This window comes from Monodelphis domestica, chromosome 3, assembly GCF_027887165.1.
Source record: "Monodelphis domestica isolate mMonDom1 chromosome 3, mMonDom1.pri, whole genome shotgun sequence".
In the NCBI taxonomy this organism is placed as follows: Eukaryota; Metazoa; Chordata; class Mammalia; order Didelphimorphia; family Didelphidae; genus Monodelphis; species Monodelphis domestica.
Window position 1 is genome coordinate 199,867,404 of NC_077229.1, and position 16,912 is coordinate 199,884,315.

At 39.5% G+C, this 16,912-nt stretch overlaps 1 protein-coding gene across 1 annotated transcript in view; it reads right to left on the reverse strand.

Annotated features, from left to right (window-relative positions):
- The window catches only part of BLOC1S5 (biogenesis of lysosomal organelles complex 1 subunit 5), a 92,020-nt gene that overhangs the window by 57,244 nt on the left and 17,864 nt on the right, over nt 1-16,912 (reverse strand). The window contains exon 3 of the mRNA XM_001367745.4: nt 731-860. Coding sequence (XP_001367782.1) covers nt 731-860 — 130 coding nt within the window. The remainder of the gene's footprint in view (nt 1-730; nt 861-16,912) is intronic.

Below are 16,912 nucleotides of genomic sequence, written 5' to 3' on the forward strand. Positions count from 1 at the left end.
TGAGTTATCAAACTAGGAATGAAATATCTCATCAACTAAAAAAGAGACTCTAATCTCAACCAAGAAAAAATTCTAAAGTTTCTAGTGAGACTTTATTCTTTTGCTACCCTGTTTTAGGACAGGTTAAAAAAATAGACAAATGAAGAGAATCCTTTAATAATCCTTCCTTGTACATTGATAATATTTATTTTGATTCATCTTCAACAGTCAATGTTCTGACTTATGAATAGAGACATTATAATTCTAATTTGCTTCTGTAATATGAACTTAGGGGTTTTCTCCATTATTATTAATTAATCTTTTCATTCAAAAAAGGAAACAAAATAAATGACTTAACTCGCTTTATTCTCTCCTTGATCAAAAAAGCAAAACAAAACAAACAAACAAACTTCTTAACATTTTTGTGTATTGGAAAAAACTGAGACCTAAGAAAAATGTTTTTTGAAAAATGCACAAAATCTAGTAGTCCAACAAACATCTTCTCTGCAACCTGATACTATTTAATAATGCAATTCCATTCATACTGATAACAACATCATAATATTCACCACCTAGTGCCTACCTCTTTGTAACATAATTTCCCTATACTTTACCCTTAATAAAAGTCTTTCCTCTTTTGAAACAGAACTGGAAGGAAAGCACATAGACCCAAAAGAGAAAACACCAGGCTGTAAATGTTAGTATTACATTCCTCAAATATTACTTTAAAAGACAATAATTGTAGCCTTACATTTCTGGAGAGCCTGACTCAAGTGGTCATGCATTGTATCTCTACATTTAGGAAGGATCTGTTCATTTGTCTCCTGGATCACATTCTTCAAATTCTCAAGAACTCTCACTTCTCGAAGGCCCCGTTTCTCCTATTCATAAATAAAAAGTAAAGTTACCACCATGTAAGTTGTTTAAAGTCTTAGAATAAAAGTTATTAACTTGGGTCCATGAAAAAAAAAAGAGAATTCTGTTTCAATATAATTGGTTTCCTTTTGTTATAAGGAAGAGATAATTTTGGTAGGGTTTGCAGAGGGCAGAGGCATGAGGTTAACAAGGAAAAGATTCTGGAATTCTGAAGGAAGGGTTAAGCTGTTACTCAGGGACTATTGGGTCTGGTGGTCTATCTCTCTGGATATATCTGGGGAGTGTGGCTGCTTATCCTGAGAGCTCAATCCTGATTCCTATCCTGCCTGCTCTATTTCCTTGGAGAAGAACTTGGTGATCCTGAACCAACTGTCGGCAGTGATTATAAGACTAGTTCTAGGTCTTTTTGGATCTGAGACCTTTCCTGGGCCCTGCTAAGCTTACCACAGACCATTACCTTAAATACTAAGGGACATTTAATGCAGAATTAGCTAGTGCAGGGACTGGGAAATTTAGTGAGTGAAGAAAGATTAGAGTAGTCCAACAACATTTTGAAGACACCCTGTGAGGAGACATTTAGATCTGGGGGGATTTTAGTTAGTGGGATTAGCATTAGGGTCCTGATGTGCAGAGGGAATTTCATCCCCTCCCCCTCCTGGAATGCTGACCCAGCTCATTCCATTTTTTACATGCCAGCTTTGCATCCACGAACATAAATAACAGGGTATGGGTGGAGCCCACCTGGGGTTTTTTGCCACTCTAATTCCCAGATCAGGCAGAGGAGAGAAGGATGGAGGATCCTATAGGATGAGCTATCCATGAAAGAGACTTTAAATCTAAGCTTATCTACCAAAATTTTCTATTTCAAGTGATTATTAATAAACTTTATAGAAAATAAGAACTGAAAGCTATTAATTTTAATCTAATATTGATTCCCTTTAACCTTTTCCTATTATAAAAATTAAAATTAATTTCAAATAATAAAAATATATTTTAATTTATTAATGATCATTAGAAATCAAGGAATAAAGAGGATACAAAATAAAGACCACAAGCCCATGGCTGATCAACCCATTTAAAATTCTTGTGCTTAGCTTGCCGCCACCACCAAGCTCGATGTCATCATGCCAAAGAGAGAGATCAGGACTATTCCTTGTCTACAGGAAGTACTTAATGACAGTCCATGGGCTCCTGGGAAATGTGGTTCTTTTTTAGGGTAACAGGTTTTCAAATATACATTCCCCCCTGATGATCAATTTTTTTGGGGAGGTCAGTCTCCCCAATTTGATCATTAAATATAATCAACTTTTAAATTACAGTAATTTGGGGATAAAAGGGAAAAGAACAAAACCAATAATTTCTAGGCGCATGGACAAAAAGCCAGTTAGGGGGCAGTCCCCTTTGGCATAAGAGTATACATACAAAACAAATGCATTCAACCCCACACAGTTCAAATCACCACATCCCAAAGTTCACTCTGAATCTTTTGGTGTAGTGTGTGGTCGGTCTGTAGAGGCATTTTCATGGTGCTTTCTCCAAACAGTTCACTTTCTGGATTTGGAGAGGTAGCATGTTTCTTATCCTAAAACTATTCTCAAAAAAAATTTAAACTTTGCACTTTAGAATAATTATACATTCCCCCTGAGGAGAGTGTTAAAAAACTCAGACATCACTTAGGAATGCATGGCTGAGTTATGAGGCATATGAATCAATTGGCAAGGGAAATAAAAATATATTTTAAAAATCCAAATAAAAGAGAAAAGATAATTTCTTTTTTTTTTAATATATTTTATTTGATCATTTCCAAGCATTATTCGTTAAAGACATAGATCATTTTCTTTTCCTCCCCCCCACCCCCCATAGCCGACGCATAAGTCCACTGGGCATTAGATGTTTTCTTGATTTGAACCCATTGCTTTGTTGATAGTATTTGCATTAGAGTGTTCATTTAGAGTCTCTCCTCTGTCATGTCCCCTCAACCGCTGTATTCAGGCAGTTGCTTTTCCTCGGTGTTTCCACTCCCATAGTTTATCCTTTGCTTATGAATGGTGTTTTTTTTCTCCTGGATCCCTGCAAATTGTTCAGGGACATTACACCACCATTTATGGAGAAGTCCATTATGTTCGATTATACCACAGTGTATTAGTCTCTGTGTACAATGTTCTCCTGGTTCTGCTCCTCTCGCTCTGCATCACTTCCTGGAGGTTGTTCCAGTCTCCATGGAACTTCTCCACTTTATTATTCCTTTTAGCACAATAGTATTCCATCACCAACATATACCACAGTTTGTTCAGCCATTCCCCAATTGATGGGCATCCCCTCGTTTTCCAGTTTTTGGTCACCACAAAGAGCGCAGCTATGAATATTTTTGTACAAGTCTTTTTGTCCATTATCTCTTTGGGGTACAGACCCAGCAGTGCTATGGCTGGGTCAAAGGGTAGATATTCTTTTGTCGCCCTTTGGGCATAGTTCCAAATTGCCCTCCAGAAAAGATAATTTCTGAATGAAATATAGACTATCAAAATCTTATGTGCAAAAATTCTAAGTAAAGGAAAATAAATCTATAACAGGCCCTTGAATCAGGGCCCAATTAAAATGATATCTGTCCCATAAGTCTGTAGGACAAAATGCAGTAATATTTCACTTACCCATTTGCAGTCAAGACTACAGGAAGCTGCCAGAGAAAAAAGGATTAGATTTTTGTGATAGGGAAGTGTCATTCCCTGGTCTGATTTTACCTTTACTCTCAGGGATAGGGGGAGTCAGGATCATAGCCATTCAGTACTTGTCTAAGTATTTCACAAAGAGGGTAGTACAAGGTGTCCCACGTATTAACGTATGTCAAGAGCCGCAATCTTGAGTCTCACACCAGGTTCAAATCCTTTCGTATTGGCTTAGAAGTTCATCAATCCTACCTGGATTGGTTTGGTCCTTTTTAACCTTGTGCTCCATGGCACAGATTTTCATCAACCCCATTGGGATTGATTGGTCTCATTGACCTTGTGCATCTTGTCACTGTATAATGGCTCTTTTGTATTCTCTTCTCCTGGTAATGATTCAGACAGAATCATTAAGCAAAATCCCATAATATTTTTAAACAATCAGTGACATCATTTTTATAGTCTAAAGCTTTTTGGGTATGTATTGAAATTAGGGCAAATGTATTTAAACTTATATTACTGCAAAATCAAAAAGTTAAAGAAAATCTTCTCAATATTGGTGGCATGTGCTTCAAATACAAAAAGGAGAGAAAAATAAAAAAAAACTGAAATAACATATTGCACACGCAAGCAAAAACAATTTTTGCCACTGCTGTTTGTGGTGGCAAATAATTGGAAAATAAGGGGATGCTCTCCAATTGGGGAATGGCTGAACAAATTGTGGTATATGTTGGTGATGGAATACTATTGTGTTCAAAGGAATAATGAACTGGAGGAATTCCATGTGAACTGAAATGACCTCCAGGAAGTGATGCAGAGTGAAAGGAGCAGAACCAGGAGAACATTGTACACAGAGACTGATACACTATGGTACAATTGAATGTAAAGGACTTCTCTACTAGTAGTAATGCAATGATCCAGAACAATTAGGAGGTATTTATGAGAAAGAACACTATCCACATTCAGAAGAAAAACTGTGGGAACAGAAACATAGAAGAAAAACAACTGCTTGATCACATGGGTTGATGGGAATATGATTGGGGATACAGACTCTAAATGATCACCATAGTGCAAACATAACAATATGGAAATAGATTTTGATCAAGGACACACACATGTAAAAACCCAGTGGAATTGTACGTCGGCTATTGGGAGGGGGGGAAGTGTTGGGGGGGAGGGAAAGAATATAATTCTGGTAACCAAGGAAAAATATTCTAAATTGACTAAATAAAATTTAAAAATTAATTAATTTTTAAAAATAAAATAAAAATATATATCTTACAATCATTGACACACTGTGTCAGCTAGGGAAAGGTTTCTCACCCAAAAATGAAATCCATTTCCTTTTCAAATTGGCCATAATCCACTAACAGTATTTATAAAGAATAGTAAGTAGTACAACAAATAATGCACATCCAAATAGTATCAAAATCCCCCCCCCAAATAGCCAATTTAATGACAATAGTAAACAAACCCACTACCATTAGGATTCACATGAGTCTTCCGTGTGACATTTAAAACTAATGGGTACTTATCACAAGTTTTTCAGGTGTAATAATGTTTCAACCTTGGCTGAGATATATTTAAAAATCTACTACTGCCATTACAGAAATGTGGCAGAGGAGTCTAGAAAAAAACAAACCTCTGTACTGTTGATGTTGAGTCTAAAAGAAATGTCACTAAGAATCTAGATCATTCTGGTGGAAGGGTAGAATAAGCAGAAGAGTTACAAATGAGAGATGCTCCCTCTTGGGAGTCATCCAGGGGTACCATGCCCTGGGATTAATTTCCCAGCTCCTTTGGTATGAGTCTATATTATGACCCATCCATTCACATTTTTATAAATGCAGGAGGTGGGGAGTACAATTCTCTTCAGCTACTAAAATGGACCCTTTACCTCTTGTTACAAATAACTTAGAGGTCGGCAAAATCATCAGTCAGAGATGTTGAAAAAAATCTAAAGTAGTGGTAGTCTCTTGATGACCGAGAATGACTATTGTCTTTGTGCATTATAATCTATTGATGTAACCTCATGTGGCTTTGAAGTCCAAAGACTGAGGCTCAAAGTTTGTGGCACATGGGGAATTGGACGCCAGTTGTTACAGGAGGTGCGGTTGTGGCCTGATGTCGGCGTTCACATGAAGCAGCAAGACGTTGACGTCGCTCATCTTCAAAGGTGGCGGTGGCATGGTTAATGTGGGTTCGCCAGCTGCTTCTGACAGAGGCAACGAGTTCTAGTTGCTTTGGTATAATGCCAGCCCACTTCAAGTTTGACGTTAGCTGATCCTTTAATCTTTTCTTTGGTCGACCTTGTTTCCTGAGTCCAGCTGACAGTTCACCATAGAATACCTGTCTTGGTATTCGCTGTAGGTCCATACGGATGACATGTCCAGACCATCGTAGCTGGGTTTTGAGGACCATTACTTCGATGCTGGTGGAGTTGGCTCTGTCAAGGACTTCCTGATTGGTGATTTGGTCCTGCCATCAGATCCTCATGATTGACCGGAGGGAGCATTGGTGGAATTGCTCCAACTGCTTCATATGCTTCCGGTACAGTGTCCATGTCTCGCAACCTTACAGGAGCGAGCTGAGGACCACTGCGTTATACACTTTGAGCTTCACTGCAGTACTTAAACCACTGTGTTGGAGGACTTTGCAGCGCAGCCACCCGAGTGCCTGGCTGGCCTTTTGGATCCTGGCATTGATCTCATGGTCTAGGGACCCGTCATTGGCGATGGTGCTGCCCAGGTACTTGAAAGTGTTGACGTTAGAAAGCTGGGTGCTGTCGATTGTAACACACGGCTGATTAGTTGGCCTCCCTGGTGCAGATTGGAACAGCACCTCTGTTTTGCTGAGGCTGATAGTCAGGCCAAACAGTTTTGTTGCGGTGGAGAACCTATCCACAATGGTTTGAAGATGATTTTCTTGATGGGCCATGAGAGCACAGTCGTCTGCAAAGAGAGCTTCTAGGATGAGTCTCTCTGTTGTCTTTGTTTTTGCAGTCAGGCAACGAAGGTCAAATAGTGAGCCATCCAGCCAGTATTTGATATAGATGCCCAGGTCTAGATCCATCACAGCATGTCGTAATACTTGGGTGAAGTATAGGTTGAATAGTACCGGAGCGAGGACACAGCCTTGTTTCACGCCATTGGAGATATTGAAGCGATCAGAAGTCTCTCCACCAGATAGGACTTCCCCTGTCATGTCGACATGAAAAAGCTGGATCAGTTTGATGAATTTTGCTGGGCAACCGAGCTTGCTGAGGATCACCCACAATGCGTCCCTGTTCACTGTGTCGAACACCTTTGTCAGGTCTATGAAGACAATGTAGAGACTCAGGATCTGCTCAAGACATTTTTCCTGCATTTGCCTCACCGTGAAGACCATGTCGATGGTGCTGCGATCTGGCCAGAAGCCACATTGTGATTCAGGCAGGTTCTGCTCTGAAACAGATGACAGGAGTCTGTTGAGTATAAAACAGGCGAGGATCTTTCCAGCAGTGGAGAGTAGTGAGATGCCTCTGTAGTTGTCACAGGCTGCTCGTGAGCCTTTGTTCTTATGTAGAGCTATGATGGAGGCATCTCTGAGTTCTGGGGGCATGTCTTCCTCTTCCCATATGCTGGTCAGCACTATGTGGAATGCCTGGAGTGCCTTTCCATTTAAGGCCTTGTACACCTCGGTTGGGATCCCATCTTTACCGGGTGCCTTGCCTGCACTCATTTGTTTAATGGTTTTTTGGACTTCCTCTATTGAAGGAGGGACATCAAGTTGTTCAATGGTGCGGTGTTGGGGGATCTGGTCAAGGGCGCTTTGATCGACTAAAGAGTGTCAGTTGAGAAGCTGACTGAAGTGTTCTTTCCACCTGTTGCTGATGCCTTTTTTATCTTTTATGAGAGTGTCACCATCAGAGGATAGCAAGGGAGTGGTCGTGGGTTTTAATGGCCCATAGACAGTCTTGAGGGCACTGAAAAATTCTTTGTAGTTTTTCGTATCAGCAAAAGGCTGGATTTCTTCTGCCTTTTTTTCCCCACCATCGGTCTTTCATCTTCCTGATCTCATGCTGCGCCGTGGCTTGGAGAGACTTGAATCTGTCCTTTTTAGGAGCAGAGTTTGGGTTATTTTGCCACTCCATAAAGGCTTTATTCTTTTTGCTAAATAGGTCTTCAATATCAGTGTTGTTCTCGTCGAACCAGTCCTGGTGGTTGCGTTGTTTGGGGTGTAGGACTGCCTTTGATGTTTCCTTCATTGCATCTCTGAACTGGTTCCATTTCTCAGTTGAGCTTCCAGTGAGTGGCCCCTTGGCAGACAGCTTGTCGTCCAGGCAGGACTGGAATGTTTGCAAATACAATGGATCTCTTAAGATGACTCACCTTGTAAAATGCGCGAACTGTCTGGGCGCTTTTTGGATGGCGAGGCGCAATGCGCATTTGAAGAGTCACTCTAACCAATCGGTGGTCTGTCCAGCATTCAGCTCCTCTCATGGTTCTGGTGATCTTTACATCCTGTATGTCTCGCCAGCATAGAATGATGTAGTCAATGAGATGCCACTGTTTTGATCGTGGGTGCATCCACGTTGTTTTATATTTGTTCACCATTCTGAACACAGTGTTCGTGATGGTGAGTTCGAACTCTGAGCATTTGCTGAGTAGCAGTAGGCCGTTGTTGTTCATTTTGCCCACACCATGTTTGCAGAGCACTCCTTTCCATCTTTCATGGTCCTGGCCAACGCGGGCGTTGAAGTTTCCCAGTAGTATCAGCTTGTCATTTGTGGGCACTGAGTGCAGGACAGCATTCAGGTCAGAGTAGAACTGCTCGATGGTCTCCTCTGTGCTGGTCAGTGTTGGGACATATGCACTGATGACTGTGATCCCTCTTCTGGTAAGCGTGTTTCATTTAATGCTGCGATGTCGATGTTATATCGCACCAGTTCTTTACCAATTAGAGCTGTTCTTCTCTCAGGTCTTGGGGTATTCTCTCTGTCAAGTAATGTTCTGATGTTCCATGCTCCTAGTAGGAGTTTCTTTGTATTTTGTTTCTTTGATTTCGACCACTTAAAGGGATGACCCACCAGCCATGGTGTGCTGACCGGGTGTTTGTAGGGCAGGCAATGTTTGGGACACCTTTTCTAGTCCCCTCCCTTGATTAGGGTGAGCAGTGCTATCCTAGAGAGGGCTGCTCAGTCGCCCAGGATGCTGCCGAACTTCCCTGATGCCCTACAGGGCTGAGCGACCACTGGTCCATGGGCCGCCTACATGCAGGATCATGACTACAACTGCCAATGGTCATCTCCACCTGTTGCATCGCCACTCCCCCGTCACTACAGATCTTGAGGGTGGACGGGGTTAGGATAGATGAGTGTGCACAAAGATACTTGTGCGTGAAAGAGATTTAAGTGGAAAAGTCGATCCACAGAGACAGTCCCACTCTCTTGGCGTTGGAAGCCTGGGTCCAGTGGTACGAAAAGTCGTTACACCTGGAGACTTCCTCAGTTGCATTGGGTGGCCGTGTTGTCTTTTGTGCTCCAACACGCCCTAAGCACTCCACAGTGCTTTGCTGTGTCACCATCTCAGCCGCTGAACCTTCTTATTGGTTTCTTCCACCTGTTCTGCCGAAGCAGTCTTCACATGCTGGGTGAGCAAAGCCCTGGTTTACCAGGGGTCGATGACCCACTGGCTACCCTCACAAGGTTTAGCCAGCCTGTCGAAGCCGTTGCCCAGGGTGTGGCCGCTGCCACATGCTAGCAGCTACTGGGAGCCACAAGTGAGAGCTGGGTGTCAGGTGGGGGTCAGAGGCTGGAGAGCTGCCCTAGGAGGGCACAACAAGCCCTCTATACCTCCCTGAGCACCCCATACATCCCTGAGCACCCCATACACCCTCCCTCTTGGGAGTCATCCAGGGGTACCATGCCCTGGGATTAATTTCCCAGCTCCTTTGGTATGAGTCTATTATGACCCATCCATTCACATTTCTACAAATGCAGGAGGTGGGGAGTATAATTCTCTTCAGTTACTAAAATGGACCCTTTACCTCTTGTTACAAATAACTTAAAGGTAGGCAAAATCATCAGTCAAAGATGTTGAAAAATATCTAAAACTCATGTCTAAAGACCCCTTAAAATCAATTTGAGATATTTAGCTCATTAAATTTTTCAAAGGTTGTTAGCCAGGTTGAGTCCATCCATCATCTATGTGACAATTAACAAATGCAAAATGGAAAAAAAAAAGCTGTTTCATGGGCTTTTACAATATTTTACAATATTTTCAGTAGTTATAGGGGAAAAGTAACAGAAAATATCTAATAGTTAAAACACAGTAGATTAAACTGATTCAGTGTAACAAAATTGTATTGAATACATTCATATTTAAACTGAAAACAACAAAATTAAATCTTAAAGAAAACAATCAGCAAAATACAATAAAATACAGAGATTTTCATGAAACAATTGAGTCTGAAAAGGTTTAAAATTTTCACCATCAGTCTCTTTAAAATTCCTTTCTCTATCTATTCAAATTCTTTATGTTGGAACTGTGGTATTTCCCATAGCAAGGGAGAACATAGGGTTGAGTAATCTCAAACTGTATGAATCTTAGAGACTGGGCAGGCCCAAATGGCAAAGGGTTGTAGGGAGATGAATTTCTCCCCTGAATCTCAGGCAAGATAAGTGAAAAGATAAGTACCTCATGAGTGGTAGAAGCTGTTTGAAATTGGCAAGGTACTGCTCTTTCATAGAGTATGCCATGCTTGTAATTTACTTCCTATTTGGAAGCCTAACTTCCTTCCCCTTCCCCCTGAGGTAAAATGCTAGTTTCTCCAACCATGTGGAGAGGGAGTCAAGAGGCCAATCGTTGCCTAAAGAAAACACACCCCAGTTTTTACCAGTTGCCCAGAGATCTGCTCCAAGTTTGTGAGTTTTGAAGATACAGTGGCAGCTACCAGCAGCCCAGCAGGACCAACAATAGCAGTCAGAAGTGGGGGCCAGAAATCTGGGGCTGGGGTCAGAGCAGGAGGATAAGCAATCAAGACCAAGAAGATGAGGAGTAGGAGCAGGCAGGATCAAGGAAAGAGGAACACGAACACAGTCTCAAGCAGATGGGCAAAAGTCCTCAAACTGAAAACAGACAGACCCATAGGGAGGGCAACCAGGCAAAAAAGTAGGGAAAGAAAAAGGTAGCAGCTCCAAAGAGAGTTTGGAGTTCTCTCAGAGCTTTCAAGGGTGGGTGGGTGAGTGGGATGGGCAAAAAGTCCTGGCAGGAGAAATGTTGCTTAAAAATTTATCTAAGCTATCTTTAAAAAATTGAGAGTTTTTTCTCATCCCTTTGTGGTTGCCATCAATGTAAAAATTTAAATTAAATCTCAAATAATAAAATATTATATTTTAAGAGGTTTATTAATGATCATTAGAAATCAAGGAATAAAGAGGATACAAAATAAAGACCACGTGCCCATGGCTGATCAATCCATTTAAAATGCCCGTGCTTAGCTTACCACCGCCACCAAGCTCGATGTCACCATGCCAAAGAGGGAGAGTAGGACCACCCACTCGATATTTATCTGTCTACAGGAAGTAGGTAATGACAGGAAGTCAGTGGGTACCCAGGAAACAGTGTTTTTTTTAGGGTAACAGATTTTCAATTATACACTATTAAATTAAATACTTTCCCACTTACTGAGTGGTCTGTGTGTTGATCTCAGACCAGGTTCTGCCCTGGTCAGTTACCTGCTGGTCTTAAACACACAGTGTAACATCTTGTTACTGGCCCAATTCAATCCACTTTATCCCATTCCCAAAATCACCCTTAATACACTTTAAAATCCTATTTTCATGCATTTAAAAACATTATTCTAAAGAGTTTATAACCTTCAGACGGTGAAAGGGTCTGTGACACAAAAAAAGATTGACCCTTAAACTCTGTTTTCTAAGGGTTCATATACTCCTCCTTTTAAACATTTCTTAGATTTATGTTATTTTTTTATATTTGCATGTGCACATATGATATCCTTGAAAGTACCTTCTGAGTTTGAGCAGAGACTATTTTACTTTTTTGTCTAAAATAAGCCTCCCTTTTTCCTAAATGCAAAAGCTGATGGCAAAAGCAGTTTGTTGGAAATAAGTAGCTACTAGAACACTATTTTACTGATTTTTTAATAATATACTACTAAAAGTTTCAATTCTTATCTATAATTTGGAATAAGCAGAAGGGAAGGAAGACCTCCATTCTTATTCTGGTAAATACTCAGGTAGGAAAGAACTAATAATGTCTTCTCAAGTATGAGACAACAAGGAAGCTCTGAGGACTAAGTCAGCTCTCATCAAAGAATATTCATTATAGAACTCAGAACTCTTTCCAGCCGTCCCTTAATATATATTCATTCATTCTTTCTTCCTTTCAGTATTTATTATTTATTATATTTAAAGAACTGTGTTAAGCGATGTGTATAATACAATGATAAAAGAAGATACAAGAACCTATTCATGTCACTCAAGTGGCTCCAAGTGAACTGTGAACAAGTCTATTTAGCTCCTTATACCTAGGTAGCCTTGGGCCCTTGATCATGCTTCATCTTCACATCCCATCCAATCATCTACCCAGGTTATCTTGCCAGATGTGGGCATCCTCAATTTATTCCTCTGCTTTCAATTTTTCATTATGGATACAGTATTCAAATCAAGAGTATTACTTTTTTCTGTCAGGGGTGTGTTAATTAATTGCCTGTCTTATGGCTCTACTCACCATTCTGGTGAATGCCCAGAGCAAAATACCCTTCCCTGGCCATTGCTTCCCTATATGTGCTGTTTTCCCTGATTAAAATGTAAACTACTTGAAAGCAAAGTCCATTTAATATCTTTATTTGTTTTCTCAGTGCCTGATACATACTAAATGCTCACTAAATGTTTTTCATTTATTCATTTCCTATGACCTCAAAAATAACACCTCTATTTGGCATGTAAAGCCTTTTTCAACTTGGCTTCAACCTATCTTTCCAATCTCATTCACTACGTCCCTCTACACATTTTAGAGTCTAGCCAATCTGGCCATCTTGCTGTCCCCTCAATTCACCTCTCTCTCCCCCATGTCTAGGACTTCCCATAGGCTCTTCACCATATCTGGAATGTGTTCCTTCCTTAGCTATGCCTCTTAGAATCCCTAGTTTCATTGAGAGCTTAGATCAACCACCAATTTCCAAATGAGATCTTTCTTGATTCCCTCTTAGCTGCTAGTTTCTACCTGAAAATTACCTTGTTTATACATTATTTTGAATACACTTATAAATGTCACCCTCCTTAGAGAATAGGTTATTATAAGGATAAGGCCTCTTTTAGTTTTGTCTTTTATTACCTATGCCTGGCACAATGTCTAGCATATAGTAGGTTTTTTAATAAATGCATGCTGATTACTCAAGAAATTTAAAATCTGGCAGAATTATGTACACATATAAGCTTACATATCTTTATTATTGAATATGTGTTAATGTTGGTATGTTGTAGAAAAGAACTAAAGCTGAACTAAAATAGTAGTTCAATTTAAAGAGCTCTTAAAAAAGAATAAACTTTATTTAAATACAGATTTCTTTTGGTCTATACTTATAATTTCTTCACTGCATGTATAGAAAGCTTTCTCTACCAATGCAGGTTGACATTTACCTTTTAGACAAACTTATGGTTTTACAGAGTTGTTTGGAGTCACTGAGAAACTAGTATGTATCAGGGAAAAGAGTTGATTATAAATGTTGAGAGAGTTTTTACTAATTTCTCCATTTTTCTATTTAAGAGGAAAAGGAATAATAAGTTTTTTTTTTTTCAGTAGGAGACCCCCTGCTGTTCCACTTTAGTTAGTGACAATTAGAAGAGCATGGCTGAGGGGAGTTAGTGAGTTAGACACACTTGAAAAGGGCTTTTGTTTCTGGGTCTCCTGGGGAGAGGAGTGTGTGACTTGCTCTCTCTATTTGGAGACAGAGAAACAGAATTTAAGACCTTATCAGCTTTATTGATCATTGATAACTTGGGTAAATAGGTAGTTAGATAGTTAACATTAATATTACAGATGGAATAAAAGACATACCCCGTCTTATAGTTGCTTCAGTAAAAGGAAGTAGTATCTCAACCCTAGATCAATTTTAAAACCAATCAGGTATTAGCACCAGAAAAGCATAAGGAATGAGAGAGAAATATCCCAAACCCATATTTACAATTATTATAAGATGTATCTGAGATAACAACCAGCTGTTGTAATATTGTAGAGCAACGAAAAGCAAAACTACTGTTTACTACCACTGAAAAATGTATTCAGACCAAGAAGTAGCTGTTAGAATTAAGCCAAGTTAAAAATAAGCAAACGGAATCTTCTAGTACTCCACTCAACCCAATTGCAGAGTGGTAGATTCCAGTAGAATGTTCCCTGCATACCTGGAACACAGGTTTCTATCCAAAATGGCTACCTGTCAGTTAGAGTCCACTCCCCCTGCTAGAAATACAAAGATTCCATGAGCAGCTTGAGCACAACAAAAGTTGCTCTTAGAATTCTAAGGGTCTCAAGATGACAGTTCCCCTCAAAATTCAAATTTTTCCTGGCTCTAGTCCTTCTGGCTCAGATAACTGAAATAAAATCCTTCCTCCAAAAGGAGCTGGATTGTTGGGAAAGGACTAGATGAATAGGAGATGAAAAACACCAACCTAGGGACCTCCCCAAGGCCAGGAAAGCAAAAAAAAATCCCTTGGGTTTTTGAAACCAAGTTTATTTGGATAACTGGGATAAAGGGAAAGGGTAAGAAGGATCCTAGATTACAGATCTAAACTTAGACTCACCTTCTACACAACTCGTGAGAGGTACAGTTCATTGCTTCTTTAGGCCCTGCAACTCCCTGCTCTTACCTAAAACCCCAAAATGCTATCTGACTCTCTACTAACCTAACTACTCAAATTGTCTTTAAGAAGGCTAAGGAGAGCTAACATAATAAAAATGACCATCCTACCCAAACTTATTTACTTATTTAATGCCATACCCATCAAACTACCAAAAAACCTTTTTACTGAATTAGAAAAAAAAAACATAAAAAAGTTCATTTGGAAGAACAAAATATCAAGGATATCCAGAGAAATCATGAAAAAAATGCAAAGGAAGGGGGCCTTGCTGTCCCAAATCTCAAACTATACTATAAAGCAGTGGAAAATCAAAGCAATATGGTACTGGCTAAGAGACAGAAGGAGGATTAGTGGAATAGACTTGGGGTAAGTGACCTCAGCAAGACAGTATATGATAAACCCAAAGATCCCAGCTTTGGGGACAAAAATCCACCATTTGATAAAAACTGCTCAGAAAATTGGAAGATAGTATGGGAGAGATTAGGGTTGGATCAACATTTCACACCCTACAACAACATAAACTCAGAATGCGTGAATGACCTGAATATAAAGAAGGAAACTATAAGTAAATTAGGTGAACACAGAATACTATACATGTCAGATCTTTGAGAAAGGAAAGATTTTAAGATCAAGCAAGACTTAAAAAAAATCACAAAATGTAAAATAAATAATTTTGATTCCATCAAATTAAAAAGTTTTTGTACAGACAAAACCAATCAACCAAAATTAGAAGGGAAGCAGGGAACAATCTTCATAACAAAAACCTCTGACAAAGGTCTAATTACTCAAATTTATAAAGAGCTAAATCAATTGTACAAAAAAATCAAGCCATTCTCCAATTGATAAATGGGCAAGGGACAGGAATAGGCAATTTTCAGTTAAAGAAATCAAAACAATAAGCACATGAAAAAGTGTTCTAAATCTCTTATAATCAGAGAGATACAAAACAAAACAACTCTAAGGTATCACCTCACACCTAGCACTCTGCCCCAAAGAGATAATAAGGAAAAGGACATATACAAGAATCTTCATAGCTGCGCTCTTTGTGGTGGCAAAAAATTGGAAAATGAGGGGATGCCCTTCAATTGGGGAATGGCTGAACAAATTGTGGTATATGTTGGTGATGGGATACTATTGTGCTCAAAGGAATAATAAACTGGAGGAATTCCATGTGAACTGGAATGACCTACAGGAATTGATGCAGAGTGAAAGGAAAAGAACCAGGAGAACATTATACAAGGAGACTGATACACTGTGGTACAATCAAATATAATGGACTTCTCCGTTAGTGGCAATGCAGTGATCCTGAACAACTCTGAGGGATTTATGAGAAAGAACACTATCCACATTCAGAGGAAAAACTATAGGAGTAGAAACACCAAAGAAAACCAACTGCTTGATTACATGGGTCGAAGGGGATATGAATGGGGATGTAGACGCTAAATGATCATCCTAGTGCAATCAACAACATGGAAATAGGTTCTGATCAAGGACACATGTAATACCCAGTGGAATTGCGCATCGGCTACAGGAAGGTTGGGTGGAAGAGAGGGAGGGAAAGAATATGATTCTTGTAACCAAAGAATAATGTTCCAAATTGACAAAATAAAACTAAAATTAAGAAAAAAAAGCTAAGGAGATATGACTCACTAATAGCCTGAATCCCCTCTCAAGCCTGGGGTTGGCTTCCTAGGTAACCCTGTCAAGGGAAAAAAGACCCCTACCACCTTATACTTGATTGGATTTTAGTGATAGTGATAGGTTTAAGATAATCAGTATTGTGATTCTAAAGTGATTAACATAAATTCCATTATAATCTTAATACAATCAGTAGAATTCATGATTTTTACTAGGATTTCTAACTAAAGCATAAAAACTGCTTCCAAAGGGATGTCTAACCCCTCCCTAAGTTTGTACTTCCCTTTATCATAAGATGCTGACTATCTGAATCTCATGTCCCAATATGGCACAAATATCATGCACCCTTCCCAGTATGAAAATAGCCATCCTTCACCCCAGATCAGATGAGAGAGAGATAATGGTCATTTAATTTAACCTTTAGATTAATATGGGCTTTCTGAAATGAACTAACCAATCAGCTTTGATATTGGGTAACTGTTTCTAAATAAGGTCTATATGATGTTATGTCTTGTGATATGTCATCAACCTTGTACTGAAATATTCATTTTGTTATATAAACCAGGTCTCAGCTTCTGGCCATTGTCTCTTGCCGAGGTCCAACAATGTAATACATATAAGAGAACATTTTTATTGGAGGACTTGGCCCTCTTCCAATAAAATCTAACTTTCTACCTTGACTTGGAGAAATTTGGCTTTTTGACTTTATTTACCTAAATTGTCTATATGGAGTCTGTGGTTTTCTATTTCACAAAAACCCAAAGTCCCAGGTGACAAACCCTTGGGATTGGTCTTTGACTGGAACTCTCAAGACAGGTTGGTCTCTGTACTCCAGGGAAAAGCAGGTCTCCTCTGAGGCAGATCTCTCACCCAGGAATATCCAAATCTTTCTACAAAA